This window comes from Daphnia pulex, chromosome 12 (assembly GCF_021134715.1).
Source record: "Daphnia pulex isolate KAP4 chromosome 12, ASM2113471v1".
NCBI classification, from domain to species: Eukaryota; Metazoa; Arthropoda; class Branchiopoda; order Diplostraca; family Daphniidae; genus Daphnia; species Daphnia pulex.
In genome coordinates, this window is record NC_060028.1 from 4218549 (window position 1) to 4235384 (window position 16836).

A 16836-nucleotide genomic window follows, 5' to 3' on the forward strand; every position below is an offset into this window, starting at 1 on the left:
GCCCATATCTTTCGGAGTCATCGCACGCAAAAGACACCTGGTTGTTACAAAGCGAGAAAAAAGAACACTGCTGACTGTCTGCAAACTCTGTATGAATAGACCACCATTCATTATATGCTGCTGCTGTACAGTCGGCTTAAGTAGATCAGCAACTCGTATTTTTCTAAAACAGAATATTCAACGAATAAGTCAATAGGACGCAATATTCGTAACTTTTTCTTAATACGCATTTTTGCGCATTTGGGAGAAGGATTTCGTTAAAAAAATTATCTTACTGGGGCTCATTCAAATGTATGCGGCGTGACATTGTAGACTGTTGATTTGATTCATTTCCTCTGGCGTGCGTGACGGACCTTTGTAATTTTGTATCATTGTTTAAGGCTGGCCTTCTACCAAGTTCTTTCTGGACGTCACAACCTAAAATATAACATCAGGTTACTTCCACTGATTCTATTTTTTGAATAGCCAGGTGAATAGCCATATACTGTATCACTTTACTGAGACTGATGTCTATATTTACGCATCAACTTTTAGGTTACTTTATTCTGCTCTCTCGCGTATATGTTCTCCAGGGTAATAAAATATTTAAAAAAAATCTCTGTAAAGAACTGTCAACACAAATGCACTATACTACACGCAGTAAAGCTGAACCTGAGTTCCTCGTTGTAAAAAGACGTGAGCATGCACGTACTGTTTGAGTCGGAGCATCAGCTCGAGGCCATGCCCATGAGCAACCGCAGCAGCTGCGCTATAATTGGCTTCCTGCTGCACTCTTCTTCCCGACGGTAATCAAAGTGCGATCGTCTTTTCAGCCAGCAGAGAGTCGGAGACAAGAAGGTGAGGATCGTGAGGCTGTTGTGTACTCGAGTCCGTGTTTCATGCGCTGCCACCAGCAACTGAACTCTTCACACGTACCTTGAGGCACAGGAAAGAGCTACCAGTGTTACGACCTCACTGCGCTTCGTTCACTCTCTCCCTCTTTTTTCTTATCGTCTCACAAGGCTCAAAACTATCTCTAGATTCTATCTGTGCAATAGCTGTGTGTGTCACAGGAACGACTTGAAATAAAAAATGTAAAACCACTGCAAGTTCAAATTGATGTTTTTGCGTTATTTTTAATCTTCTCAACTTTGATGCCGATTGATTTCCTAACTCCAGCACAGCCGAAATCGCAACAACAAATAACGCGCTGGGATAATGTACACATTCTTTGCGGATGCATTGTGTGACAAATGGCTATTGCGTGAGTCGCATGAGCGTGTGTTAGTCTTGGTATCGATGAACGGCCACCAAAAGAAGAAAAAAAGAAAAGAAAAATGTCTTTGGGAGTTTTGAACAGATATTCTCCGCGGTGCCGGTCATGTTGCAGCCTGTTGAAAAAGGCGGACGATGAAAAGCGGAGGGAATAGAGGAAGAAGAAGAAAAAAAAAGGAAGATGATCAGAGTGCTTGTTTGACTTTATGACTAATCTCCTTTAGGGCTGAACTATAAAATGAACCCATAACCACAAGGTAAAAACCTTTAGGCACTTTCCCACCGTCCGACGCGGAAAAGACCCGACACGGAGAAAAATACAAGAGAGAGAGAGGCTGAAAAGCCCGACAGAGAGACGGGAGGGAAAGAAGCCGGAGGTTGCTTGTGTGGGCAGAATGGAAACAATTCTTATAAAAGGGGGAAAACAAAAAATGAAGCGGATTCAGAAGAATAGACGGCGGAATATAGAGTCGGCGTCATTTTCATAATCGGCTCATTCATCTATTGATAATGATTGTTTCTAAACAAAAAAATAAAACAATAAAGCTGCACTGATTTGCCAGCATCATCCAGGCAGATTTATGGCTTTTCGCAAACAAAAGGCCGTGTCAATGATCAATAAAGCCATTTTATTACATGCTGGGATATCGGGAGGGAAAAGAGAAAGAGCATGAGAAGAAAACGGACTGTGTGGTCTCGCAACGGAATTCGAATGGAGGTGAGATTCGTCCTTTTGATAAACGACAATGGAAACTATATACATCAACGAAGAGATGATATAGTACAAGCAAAGAATATTGATAGATATTGGAAACGAAGGTATATGTACCGCGACCAGACGACCCATCACCGCGGGGGTGTTCTAGAATTTTAAAACGCTGTCAAGTCAATCGTTCATTTTTTTCCAGCCTTCCATATTTTTATCTAGATTATGCTAAAACTTTCTGTACATACAACTGTTAACCCAGATGTGACTTGATTTGACCGGTTAAAGTTGACTGTGACAATAGAACATTATTCATCATCGTTCATAACATGAAACGTCTCCTTTGTTAAAAGACTCCATGACTAATCTTCGATAATAAGAACAAATATTCTTTTTCGTTTATCAGGCCGAACAACATGGTCGAAATAACTCGCTAGCACTCTCGGCCATCTCATCACGAATATACTAGTGAAAGATCTTGTGCGTTTGCCGACACGATATCGTTCTCGTTTCCATGTTGATTTCTTTAATGAGGGTCACGAACGTTGCTGGGCCATAGAAGATGAGAAGCTGTCCGACATACTTTTGATTTGAGAACAGAGAAACGAGCCATGAACCCGTTAAGATTTGAATACATATCTTAATAATAGTCGCAGTCTTTTACACACATTTTGGGGGATTTTTCTTTTCTGCTGATGGTGCCGTGTGTGCCCGGCTGTAGATTATAGTGTGCAACACTCATTTGAAAACTGTAGTAATATATACCTGGACGAACAGTGTGAGTGGTGAATTTGCCGCCCACCACGATCTCCCTTTGACTCCTCCAATCCCCACCCACCCCATATCATTACCAGTTTCAACGCCTTCTTCCTTTTCTCGTTCTTCTTTGCAGTTTCATTCCGCTTGCTGGCCCTTTCTACTCTACTACTACGCATAAGACAAACCAATGGGGATGTATATCGCAAAGTAAAAGCGGCTTGACGAGTAAATATCACACCGCACGAAATTTGTCTTGGCTGCTTGGCGGCTCAGTCAAGTGGCTTATGAGATTTGTTTCGTTGGTACATTGGCTGTAGTCGCGGGTCCATCCTCGACGTCGAAAGATCATAGCTCTGGATTACTGCTGTAGACTCTATACTAGATTATTTCCGTCAGTGATACAAAAGACTTTCTACCAATTGAATACGCTACTCATTATTAAATACACTGAGCGATGAGGAAGACCTGATCTTACAAGGACTGACAACGGATAAACACGCTTACGCATTATCTGTGCTCAAGGTAGAATTTTTAAAAAATAGCCTGATTTTATTTTCTATCATATCATAATGATGGTATTAAATTTGTTTAAAAGTTCTGCTGCACTTTTGTAACACAACCGTATACCGCAGAATAATTATACCGTCGGCCAAATTTTCCAATATTTGGTTGCGCATCTTTTTTTTTCCTTCTTATCAATCATAATTTCATTTCTGATTTTTAAATGGGGATTGTGGAATATAGGGGATGAGTTCTTTTTTTGTTTGAAGTCCCCCTCAGTTGTCTGTGAGAGAAAGAGAACAGTCGCATCGTCATTTCATTATAGGGTTGTACTATGTCCGAGCGTTAAAAAAGAAGAAAAAAGGAAGCGACTTGTCCCTTTATTTCTGGCCTTTCAACATCATCGGAAAAAAAGCCTCGGCTGCCGTTTGAAGAGGACAAGGGAAGAAATGAGGGGAGGACAGAGAGCGCCATAGAATGCATTGAGCAAGTCGCGATCTCCGTCGTTGCCTACGGAACTTATCAAAGGATTCGACTGTTGCGATGTAATAAGATCAAATTTCGCGACCAAGTTCCAATCAAGAAACGAAGCAATGATGGCGTGTGCAACTATCTGATAAAACATCACATATATAAAAGGCACATTGAACGCGATCGTAAATTGTGTACTAGTTTTCTTCACTGCTGTATTTCTTTCAAAAATTGACCGTCTTACATTTCTTTTTGAGCGGTTGGCGTTTTATTCTGTTTTGCTTGCGTTCGCTTCTTTCCGTGGAACGCGCACTAATCATAAACAGAAACTGATAACAGGACGTTTCCTTTTCAAGGCGATGTTGGGGTCCAAACATTGGGCAGATGGCGAACGAAACGATGATGACAGACTCCTCCTCAAGTCTCAGACACGATCCCTCATGGACCAAGGGTTAGAGGAAGACAGAAATGTATATACATAGTGTACACACTCGCACCCACACACATAGGCTATATCGTTATATTTGTGTGCATTAAAAGGCGAGTCAGAAATGAATTGGGGAAAATCAACTTTTGGTCGGGGAGCAGCAACTTAAAGGAAAAAAAAACTTTTAACCGAGAGGGCGAATAGAAAAAAGGAGAAGTGTGAGGGAGACGTGAATATATACTGAATAGATAAGGACACCCTTCGAAATATGGTCAAAGTGATCGTATTTCGAGGGAAGCAGCTATGGTGTCTTTTCTTGTATTATAGCCTTCTCCTCCACCATTTCTTCATTTGTAAAGAAATAAATTGTAAGATCTTATCTATACAGCGATTGTCACTTTTCATCAGTTTCAAATCGTACCGCAGTAAATGTTAAACATCGCCATTAATTTTTTTGGTTTAACTCGGTTTAACTCTGCTGTGTATCGTTAAACTCTTTACTGCAAAAACACAATTTCGGTGGTCACTATGGTCAGTGATGTAATCGTATCGCCTATATGAGTGCAGTTGTTGTAGTTAAGATTTCTGGAACGAAGGCGGAAGTCCAGTGTACATCCTATAATAAGCCGACAGCATACGAAACTAAAGACGCCAAAGACTAGGCTACATAGTATACTCTTCATTATAGGATGGTCCTCGTTTTGGGTGGAGTAGTCCTTGATGAGGCTCCCATCGATTCTCGGAACCTGTACCACGCAGCCCCACATCTCAAGGAAGCTGCCGCTCATGTGGCCTCTTTGCCGCCCAAAGTGGTTTCGCCCATCGGTCTCTTGTATCTTCATCAGCGAGAGTACGCCGTCACACTTCCGCACGATAGTAAGCAACACGTGTTACACATATCCTCCGCATGCGGAAGTGATTCCTACTGCATTTCTTGTCTGTTCCCCTTGTGTTGTTAAATTCGTGTCATCCCACACTGTTCAAACAAAACGCATACTTTCCCCATCTAGCTATTCTATTTGGCTATTCAAATCGATTGATCAGTGTCTGATTTTCAATAAGCAGAAAATGTTTCACTTTTGGGGACGGATGATTGCAGCACGTGCGTAACCGTCATTCTTCGACATACCGGTAAGGCACTCATATAAGAGATTACCCAGCACATTGGTTTATTCCGTGTCAAAGAATCGCGCAAAGAATAGAGCCTAATAATATAATTATTTTGAATGAACCGTTCCGAATTCTTTGATACAGGATCCGGTGCAACTTGTATGGCTCATGTGGACGGAGCTGACCAAGAAAGTGGAATCACTCCATTGCTAGCACGGATACAAGAGGTTTCTCAGGGCTATGCAAATGGTCGGGTAGAGCTCCATCTCGTTGGCGGTTACATGGATCCCAGAGGATATTCCGAACGTCTTGTCATCACTCTTTTACGTAAGAATGCTACTGTAGTCTATTGCTAAATAGAGGAATTTTACATCTTTATATTGCTATTAGCAAATATCTTTTGTAAGTTTTCTTTCTCTTTCGCACTATGGCGCTAATAGACTATAGCTCAAAATCAGAGTGTTACTATTTTTGCCTTTTATTTTTAAATTTATGTGTTTTCTTTTTATCAGATGCATTTCACAAAGAGCCATTGGAAATTGATTTGGTTTTTGCCTGTATTGGGGAAATGAACACCACCATCCGCGGTGGCTTGGCCTGGCCAATCATATACGGAATTGGTAACCATATATAAGGTAACAAGATCTGATCCAATTTTTCACGCGTTTTCTGCCTCTTTGTTTTAGGCTTCAACGTCAAAACTGGTGAAATATTTCATGCCACATTTCCTGACAAAGGACCGGATATGGCATTGCGATCGGCTAGGCAACTTACAGGATCTTCTCATGTGAGGATTGAAGCCATCATAACAAAAATGTCATCTTCTAATATTTACTGTATTTTGATATCATGATCGAATCAATTCTAGCTGATGGATATGTATGACTGTACGCTGGGCGTAATGCGTGTAGGTCCCTATCACTATCAGCCACTACGTGGTGTCGACTTGTGGCTGCAACAGGTAAAAAATAGTTTTAATTTACCGATTCAAAAGAGTTTATATGGCAACAAATTCATGGAGAAAATTACTTAAGTTTAAATTTCATTTCCAAATTTTTTCTTTAACACTTTTTTATCGTATAAATTTGTTGAATACAGACTGACGATTTTATAGTCTCACAATTGTCTACCGCACCAGAGGTAGAATTGCCTCATTTCGCCAGTAAGATAAGGACGGCCTTAAAGTACATACGAGATCATCCATTTCCCGGAGTTACCGTTTTTCAAGATAACCGACCACGATACTTTAGGAGAGATGAATCTGGGACGTGGGTGCATATGCGTTACTGAACGAAGGGTCATCAGAAAAATCACGAAAATGACTGTAGACGATAAAAGGGAGACAAAAATTGGCGAGTGGTTTTAGATGAAACTGGCTACCCCTCCCGGGAAGAGGTGGCGGCTTAAAAAATCGGCTAAAAATTTTACAGAAAAAATTTATTCATGTATCAAAACTTCGGGAATAATAAAATTAACAACGGGTTTTTTTTGTTGGGTCATTTCAAGAAAGCCCACTAGTAGCTATACCCTTTCATGGTGGTTGGTGTGTATATTATTGACATGTGGGATGTTACTGTCTTAAGAACCATTTAATTTTGTTTTCAATTATGCTGGTCTAAGCATCTTCTTAATAACAGAAGGAGATTTTGAATAATCAATAATGATGCGTTGTTAACTGCAGAGGGCTTATGCCACTTATTTTAACCAATCAAAGGTTTTAATGCCTGTTCACTTTACTATCTGAATCGATTTTTATTTGAATTGAGAAAATAAATAATTCGTTTACTCAATAAATGCGTTCTTTATTACTTAGTAGACATTACAGCTTTATGAACGCAAAAGGAACGACCTGCAGGATGCTGTGATTGAAAACTTTTACCTATAATAATAATTATCATTGAGATATTTTAGGTAAAAGAGTAAATTTAAGTTTTTTTAAATATCAGTAAGTCACAACTGATAAAAAATTTGTGAGTAAATCTGTACTAATAAGTTAGAAAACATTGAAATCCCTGTTTGAATGAAATTTAATTCAAGGACTAAGTTATAGCTGCTCTTTACTGGCCCTCTGGAGAGAAACCCAAGCCGACCAAAATCTGTTCCGCTCTTGCTGATTCTTTTCTTTTAGGGTGTGCATGCATACATGAATTAACGTTAACATTCACTGTAAAAAAAATTTCCGAAAATCGGCATTTCACTCTGTCTAAAATCGGATTTCAGTACTATAGTATGGTAATTTTAGCCTTTTCACACAAAACAAATTGTTAAAAGCGATTTTTTATGAGCTTTATTTATATTAATGTTCTCTTACTCTGTGTAAAACCCGCCCACGAAAAAATAAAAGGATCATATAACAAATGTGTTTAAAAATTAACTTTTCGCTAAATGGTGTCTTTTTATTAAAAATTTTTGATTTTAAAAATACAACGTTAAAGAGAATTGCAAGATTAACTTAAGTTCCAATTTTTGTTTAATTACAATGTTATTTAGTTAAAAAAAAAATTAAAATCTATTGAAAAATCGGTGAGCCGTCGAAAATTTCTTTGCGCGTTTTAACATGGTGGTTAATGGGGAAACGAAAAGTTTTGAAATCTCTCCCATTTGTAACCTAATCGACCTAAAAATACGATCATAGTCTCATTAAATTCTTTGTTTTTTCTTCTTTAAGTTGATATTATTTTTTAAAAGGCGGGACCGATTTTTTTGTAAGTTATTCATGTTTTTATAGACCCCCCCAATCGCCAATTTCAGTTTTAGTAATCAACACACCCGCTGGGGGCTTCTTGTCGTAACCGCTGCATTTTTTGTTCGACATAGCCCCCAGCGGGTGTTCCAAAATTTCGTCTTCCAAAATATGAATTTTTTGCATTCACTGTGAGTGTCAGCCCAGATGTTCACTACACCACAGCGATATTGAGTGAAAACATGGGTTTAATTGTTAGCTTGCTATCCATCAGCCGAGACATTAACTCTAATTAACTGTAATGCAACATGTAACCGCATGACATTACAGTGATTAATGCTACTGTCTTTAAAAATTTTCAATTTTTTTTTGAAAATTCTATTTCGACTTATCCGAGAATCGAACTTCGTTACTTTGACTTATGAGACCGGGCTGATGACCATTAGAGCTTAGAGATCTTTGGGCACTACGAAACTGTCAATCAGTCAATCTATATATAATAAAAGAACAAGCTTTTGGGGGAGGAGCCTGTGTCTGTCACGGATAATGTCACGGATAATGTCACGAACATTTTGGGGGAGGAGCTTATTCATGTCAAAACATGCCCAAACATGCCAATCACCACCAGATGTCTATAGCGTCGCCGTGATGACGCAATCTTCAAGTAATGTACTGACTGGGCAGATTTCCCACGATAAAATCTATTACGGGCAGATGATTAAGCTACAGAAAAGCGAATAGCAAAACAGTCCGACTTTACGCTAGACCAAAGTTTCCCGGATTTGAACGGGGCTCAGGTTACTCGAAGCCATATATAACAGTTTTTTTGCATGAGTCAAAGATTTCGCCATTCATATATATTTACACCCTCGTTTTTTTTCAGGCTGTAACCAATTTAATTGAGCTCATGATAGAGAATGGGGAACCTTTGTGTTGCGTTGTTTTTACAAAATTCTCGTTGTGATAGTGTGTAGGGTCTATCATTTAGTGAATTTCTCATCTTTTTTTAAGTACTTAACTTTTATCATATTTCGAGGTTTTACCGCAGCTCCCGGCCTTTTTCTTAAAAAAATCGCCAAAAATTAGCGTTTCATTAAAAAAATTTGAAACTTTGCCCTTTGAGAACTTTGCATCATTTTTATTGAGACAAGTCGACGACACAAACGACACAAAGAGAAAACTGAAACTTCTGCGTAAAATGGCGAAACAAATGAAAAAAAGTTGAACAGAGAATCAATCCGAGGGGTCGGCAGCGCTAAAAAGTACAAATAATGGTGTCCTTTTTTGCCCTTTTGATATGTAATTTTTAGCGCTTCTCGCCCCTTGTTTATCTTCCGAAACCTCTACTCCCCCTATAGGGCTTATTCACATCGCGAAAATCCAACTTCCAGAAATCTGGCAACGCATGATATTTCTAGTTTTTTTCGTTTACATGGCAAAGGCCATAAGAAATCTAAGTGGCTTCAATAAAAATAATCTAGTGTTTTTAATTCGGAATATTTCTTCAAAAGAATTTCACAGTGCTCTAGGTAAGATATCGGTCGTTAATTTGATGTATAATTTACTAGGACTTAAAAATTGTTTAGGGCTAAAAATTTAAATGTAATACTTTGTTTTGGTTTTTTTGAGGGAAGAACGGGGAGAAGAGGGAGAATGGGAGGGAGGAGGGCGTACGAAAAAAAAAGGGGACCCACGTTTCCTCTTATCCCCCATTCGTCCCATTCTCTCTCTTCTCCCCGTTCTTTCCTAAAAAAAAAAACAAAACAAAGTTTTACATTTAAATTTTTAGCCCTAAACAATTTTTAAGTCCTAGTAAATTATACATCAAATTAACGACCGATATCTTACCTAGAGCACTGTGAAATTCTTTTGAAGAAATATTCCGAATTAAAAACACTAGATTATTTTTATTGAAGCCACTTAGATTTCTTATGGCCTTTGCCATGTAAACGAAAAAAACTAGAAATATCATGCGTTGCCAGATTTCTGGAAGTCGGATTTTCACGATGTGAATAAGCCCTATTTCCTTTTTCTTACCTCTCCTAGCACTTTTTTCATTTCGTTCTTTTTTTGTCTTTCTTTTATATCTTTTTTCTCTTTTTGCCTTTTTTTTGTTGCACTATCCCCTTTTTGTCTTTCTTGTTGCACTGTTTACCATTTTCTTTTCACAAACGGTGAAAATGACAAGGTTAAAGCTAGGTTGCCAATTTTTTTTATTTCTCAAGTAAATTCAAAAAAAGGTTAAGTTGATCGGTTGTCGATTCTGACAAGCGAAGGGACTTCTCTTCGTCCAAAATAGGCATAGGGACACTGCATACATAATATTTACACGGGAAATACCCGTTACTTATCATTGGGGTCTCCTCAACTTTTCCTGTGACAGTTCCATCAGACCGTTGGATGTTAACTTTATCTGATTATCTTTTCAGTTGGTTGTAAAAACCGCAAACCTTTCCAAGTCTACGACCGTTGTCGTAGACTTGGAAAGGTTTTCGAATCTAGCAAGCAGTACACGTAATTCGGGGATTTATCAAGTCAATTTGGCACTGTGACGAATCATATTCAATGTCATATTGCGTTTTTTCCAACCAACTGAAAAGATAGCTAATCAGCTAATGTCTTGCCTTTTCTCATAAGCGGCTGTGAAGATTGTTGATTGGTAACTTGCGTTGCGTCAGAAGACGGAATTGATGTGTGACTCCCGGTCGCATTGCTGGAGCCAGCCGTGTGTTCCGTATTTGAAGGAGTAGATGAAGATGAAGTAGAACTTGTCAATCGCGTATCATTCCCGTCTTCTAACCGATGTCGTTTGTTACTACTACCGTCCAGCGAAACAAACTTTCGCTTCCGCTGATCATACTCGGCAACAATTGTCTTCGCAATGTCAACAGAAAGCAAAATTGCCGAGCGTTCACCAGGGAAAAAAATAAAATCGCATGGGTCATCGGCGAGCCACTCGCCGAAAGTCGCCGTTCTCTTCTGGCAGTCCATCTTGACATGACGTTCCTTTTTTCCCAAAGTGGAGCGCACACATTCTTCGATTTCTTGCACACCGGTTGCGCAATTGAAATTGGCTAGAGTCCTTGCATTATTATATCCAGTAAACCGAAAGATATTTTCAACGTGAGTGTTAAGCTCAATACCTCATTGTTTTAACCCGTTAAAAATATCTTCCTCCAAATTACTCTTAGCCATCACAACTAATAAATCCCACACTTCACTATTTAAACAATAGTCCCAACGTGTGGATCAGGATCAAACACTACGCCAGAAACTAAGTTGATGAGTCCAGCTGGTGTTGTTGGGCGTATTCAACAAAATCAGCTGACAGCCCTTAGGCCCATTTCCATGATTTGCATCAATTGCATTTTATGGAAAAGTTTTTCTTTTCCGTAACTTTTCCCCTTTTCTTTTTCTTTTTATCGGATTTTCCCCTTTTCTATCTATTTTTTCCCTTTTCTTTCTCCTTTTTCCTAAATTCCCGCTTATTTTCTTATTGTAACACCCATTTCTGCCTTTTCTACCTTTCATTTTCTTTTTCTTTCCTCAAAACAATCTGTAACATTTTCTCGTTTTTCTTTGGCTTTTTTACCGCCAAAAACCTTACTTTTTAGAGCTGCCGACCCCTCGAATCAATCCTCGGACTAAATTTAACGACCCAAAGACGAAAGCGAAATCAATTATCAGCGTGGTCATCAGGTTGAGTTAAATGGTTTGGATCTAAATAAAAAAAATATATAATGACATAAGTAAAGTAATTAAAATCTTTTAAATTTACCTTTAACGACGAATTTGACGAGAGAGGAGTTCCTGGAGGTGACGAGGAAGCCCATCTACATCGTAGGGAATTCTGTCTCGACGGATGACTAGAGCACAATGCCAAGAAAGAGGAAACACAGTACTGATTAACGCATCGGATTACGCATCGGATGCGACACCTCTGCCTCTTCCTCTGTACATATTCCCATAACTCTTTAAAATATCGATGACGGACTTCTTGTCATCTGCAGCCAGGGTGGAGATGAGCTCCAGCATACACCAAAGCCCGAATTATGGCCAGGTTAACATTTAAATAAGCCCTTTTGTTTTTGACCGGATAGTGGAGCGGAGTTGGTCAATGGCAGGCGATGGCGCTTACTCGAGCTCCAAGTTTAAGAAAGAGTTGCATGAGATCAAGGTCACGTGAAGAACAGTGGTCATGCGTTCTAGAAAGTAGTTTATAGTGTAATTCGAAAGATACTCTTCCAATTGCTGCTTTTCTTGGTTCTTTACATTAGGGAACATGGACTCCAGTACGAGAACTAAATGAAAAATGATATTTGCAAATTTGTAAATAGATTCATTTACCAAAGAGTTCAAATTTTCTGATATCGAATCAAGAGTTCCTTCGAAATCAATGAATCGTTCGTCTTCACTTTCATCAGCGTCTTCATCATCTTCATCGTCGTCATCGTCTTCACCGTCTACAACATCTTCATCCTCAAAGTTCACGGCAGATATCATTGCTGGGTTGAAGAAATATCTTGCAATCGTTGCGATGGATTTGGTGATGACCAAAAGATTCTCGAAGGATAAAATTTCTTTTCTTCCATTAAATTAGGGCGGTTTCCTTGCCAAAATAGCAAAAAACGAGACGCAAAATTAAGGGTTTTGATAAAAATATCAAATGATTTTCGGGAAAGTAGCGTTGGATCGAATTTAGTCGTTTGTTCCAGGATGAGCAAGAAAGTGTTGAAAACGATGGGGTTCATCACAGCAAAGGGCGCGTTGTCATCTTGTATCTTGCCTGTCACAAAGTCGTACAAACTTTAGATGTAAAAGGAAGGACCGTGATTCGCTAGGTTACCGATTCTTCGAATCACAAGAAGCGATTGAAACCTTAATTCAACGATACATTTTTTATGCACTTCCACATCAGGGTAATCAACGCCAAGGCCAAATACGTCACGCTTGAAATGTTCCTCCAATATATACAGGTCTTCCGTTGACATGAATTCCTCAGTAGTTTCGAAGACAACAGAAGATGCAGCAGATGAAGCAGACACGTCAGGTGTTTTAGGCAGAACATCACCATAAAAGTAACGAAGAGTCATGGCTTCTCTCCAGCTCATAAACTTCACAACAAAGCCATATTCTTCAACATAGCTGTGTAGTGAAGCACCAATCAGTTCAAGTGCAATGATTTTGTCTTGCCGAGATGACAAGGTGGATTTGAGGGCTACTTGGGCCCTGTTATCCAACCATTCAGAATGGTTCAACATAGAAGGACCGTGAAGGTTACTCTTCAAATTGATGAGTAGTTCCATTATCTTCATTACTGGAATTTGGCGATGAAAAAATTTATCAATGGCTTCAGACATCACATGACACTCAATTATATTTGAATTCCGACAGAAACTAGCATATAGCTCATCATTTTGGCTTTAAAAATTTATGTAGCTTGATGCCATTTCATTTTACAGTCATTGAGAAAATTGAGTTAAAGCTAAAGACTAGTAGCGCCACAGTGCAATTTCTGATAAGAAAAGAAAAACCACTACATTTTAATAGTTTTATAAAATTTTCTCAGTAACTAGTAACTATTTAAAAAATACATTTTCTTAAAGTTTATTATCTGCTCAATAAGACCTCTAATTTTGAAAAACAAAGCTGGTAAGGTAAAGATTTTATTCAAAAAAAACTATGAAAGGTAAACAATTTTCCGCATTTTTTCAAGACATAAACGAGCGACGGAGACACACCAGTGGTTAAATTTCCCCCAAATTTTGAACATAACATATTGAAACATAGATTAATAAAATAACTTGGCTGATTTTTTGAATTCATAAAAAAAAACAATTTCGATCCAACCTACTGGGCCATGCAATGTTGATTTAACGAAGTTTTGGGTGTCCTGTTCAGCACTTTTTATTCTTCCCAGCGATTTCGTCGGTTTCGGCACTCTATACGAATACATCTTCCTCCAATATTTAATAAAACGTCCGTTTTGGCATTAATATTATCCGTTTCGGCACCAGTTTAAAACTTTTATTTTTCTGTACCTTTATCTCTTATCCCATATAATTTATGATCGGTATTTAACTCTCTTTGTTAATTTTAGAATCTTAATTGGGGATAGGAGAGGGAATGTTTGTCATCCGAGTGATTCAGAGTTCAAATATAGGGGCACTTACATACGGCGACAAACAGGATCTCCATGTAACACAGTAACTGCGTCCCCTTCTGTTCATAGTTCACAAGAAGTGGTCTCTTCTAGATCATGTGAACTACTCTCTTTATCTCGTCGGGATCTAGCACCGTCCTTTCAATTAACACTCTTTAACATCTCCTTTCGCGTCCTCTCTCCGCCTTCTGAACTTGCAGAGCACCTGATCCTTTGATACGCAAATCATTCAGCTACGAGTACAAATTGCACATGAATAACAAATAAATCATAATCGTCGTTAATGAAATGTCTTGTGAATGGATTATTTCCCATTGCAATTCTACCTGATTAACAGCTTATCGTACTGCTTAATTGCAGTAAATCTTACAAGCCCATACCCGCTGTTGAGTGTTGTAAGGGGATCCATGATTAGCCGTAAACACCAAATAGATCCACAGTCTAAAAATTACGGAATAAAATTATCTTCTAAACATCAAGAGGTAAATTTAAAAAAAATTGATAGAAAGATAATTAACAGAATGCAGTTAACATTTTTGGTTAATATATAGGGTTGGGAAAACTTACTTTGCAGCTGCTTGGTGGACGGGGAACCATCCAGTTTGGCGGAGGTCCTCCGTATTTTCTCTCCTTAACATTCACGATGTAAGAATAGATTGTACCCATTTCTTTAGCATTGCCAGGCCTATTTGGTGGACAGGGTTCCGTAATAACAGTCTCACTCATATATTTCTTGAGAGTGGACTTTATGATGCTGTTAGTTTAAGTTTTCTCGATTCAGTTTAGGAATTCCCATCTGCTAACAAGGCAAACTAAAATAAATAATGATTTTTTCAAGAATTAATTCAAAAATAAAATAAACAACAACTTACACTCCTGAATAGTAGTTATCAAACAAAAATCCATTGTGTTCCCCAGTTTCGGTACTTTTTTAGAAGAAGTTAACTGACTGAGACTGAACAGAATGTAAAAGAAAAATTTGATTTCCATATCATCAAATTTTAAATCACATCTTCATTCGCCTTCCATAGTTGATTTTTTTAATTCATTGTAATCGGGTTTTCAATTTTTTCGTAATCGGGCTAGAATTTTTTCTGATCCAAAGACCAGACAAAAAAAGGAAAAACCTCCTTGTCTTTGGTCCGATCACATCCGGTCAAGATCTCTAGCGATGATGACAAACTTACAAAACACACAAACACAATAATCAGCAAATATAATTGCACGACTCCTGGCTAAGTAGGAATCGCTAAATGCGTCGGAGGTGCCAAAACTGACAAATGCATGGCAAAAAAGAACAAAAGTGGTGCCGAATTTGACGAAATCGCTGTTACGAAAAACTTTAGGGTTACCACAAATATTGTTGCTCCTAAAGAATCTTATTTGAAGTGCTGCTGTTCAAATGGTACTTTCAGTGAGTGCGAAAGAAATTTTCTGCTGGGTCGGTCCAGTTTTTGGAGAAATTCTTTATTCGCAGTCTCTACACCAGCGAATCATTGATTCCTGAAAGTTTGCTGGGAAAAACTGCGAAGAAAACTTTTTTCCTATTATTAGAACGATCCAGCAAAAATTCTTTTTAACAGTTTTTCGTCATTTACTCCTTAAAGTTTGCTTTGAAAAATACTGCGCACAAAGAATTTTTCTCTACGGCTTGATTAATTGGTCCAGCAGAAATTCTTATTCACAGCACTCAGTGACAGTGCCATTTGCACTGCAGCACTGCCTATATATGACTCATTGATTATAGGAACAAAAGCTATCGTGTGGGTCAAAACACACATAAGCAATAAGAAAATGGCTCGAACATATGTATAGCTAAAATTCTGATAGTAAGTGATTTTTTTATTGGTTCGACTTCTTCCGGTCTGTATTTCACAACATCTTCTACATTTAAATCATCTTCACTAAACATCGCGACCATCCACATCACAAGCGTCTTGTTTTTTTTTCTTCAAACGAGCGTCTTTTCCGGTAGACCTTATCTAAAATCATTGGCTTGAACGACCTGGCAGAAAACAAAGGTAACGAAGGTTATTAATCAACGATAGTTAGTCAACTACCTTTTTAAAGCTATATGAGTCCATATAATCGATTCTTTACATACTAAATTGTATGTCCTCAGTAGGCTAAAAAAGATAAGGAATATGAAGATAAACGATAAAATAGCTTGTTAGAGAACCTGGTCAGATTACCTTCAAAAGATTAGATTAGCTTCAAAAGATTAATAATGAAGTCGCAACTTTTGAATACAATATTAGGAGGTTTCTTCACAACGGAAAGCCAGTTGCCTTCCACATTGCAGATGCTAAAAAAAATACGTTATACATAGCAGCAATACTCCTGTCAAACCACGTCCAGGTTCAACTCGTCAAGTCAATCAAAAACTTATTACTGAATTTGTTTAATTTTTCATCTAATTGACAAAATGTGATTTATAGTCAAACTAATGTCATATAAATTAAAATTAAGGGCGTCAATGCAATGTTTTAAACAAACTGCCTATGTCATACTAATGTTGGAAAGATAATAATACGGAAAATGTGTCATTACAGCTATGATTATTTGGACTGTAATTGACACCTCATATTTATTCAAAGGGTATCCACATACAAAGAACCATCAAAATCCAATCCATAATTGCCAGAAATTGTTAACTTCAAAAACCACTGTTCTTTTTGTAGGTTCATATTCAATGAATGTTACCATAACAAATGTTAAGTCTCTGGCAAGTTTTATTTCAACCTAACAAGAAACAAGAATGG

General features: G+C 38.1%; 1 protein-coding gene across 2 annotated transcripts; it reads left to right on the forward strand.

Annotated features, from left to right (window-relative positions):
• Positions 1-3013: 3013 nt before the first annotated feature.
• On the forward strand, positions 3014-7018 carry LOC124208536 (protein N-terminal asparagine amidohydrolase-like). 2 transcript variants are annotated; one of them, XM_046606352.1, is made up of 8 exons: positions 3014-3241; positions 4807-4994; positions 5181-5249; positions 5373-5555; positions 5741-5848; positions 5915-6015; positions 6097-6189; positions 6327-7018. In XM_046606352.1, exons 2-8 carry the CDS (start codon positions 4808-4810, stop codon positions 6516-6518), a joined length of 933 nt encoding a protein of 310 aa, XP_046462308.1. In that variant the 5' UTR covers positions 3014-3241; position 4807; the 3' UTR covers positions 6519-7018. The 2 variants fall into 2 exon arrangements, with proteins under 2 accessions (XP_046462308.1, XP_046462309.1); XM_046606353.1 differs by having other exon boundaries at positions 5184-5249.
• Positions 7019-16836: the final 9818 nt, after the last annotated feature.

Bases quoted from the DNA above. Each gene is read 5' to 3' on its own strand.
- LOC124208536 (XM_046606352.1), top strand. From the start codon at position 4,808: ATGGTCCTCGTTTTGGGTGGAGTAGTCCTTGATGAGGCTCCCATCGAT. The intron at 5,250-5,372 runs GTAAGGCACTCA...TCTTTGATACAG, and splicing joins CGTCATTCTTCGACATACCG to GATCCGGTGCAACTTGTATG. The intron at 6,016-6,096 runs GTGAGGATTGAA...AATCAATTCTAG, and splicing joins AACTTACAGGATCTTCTCAT to CTGATGGATATGTATGACTG.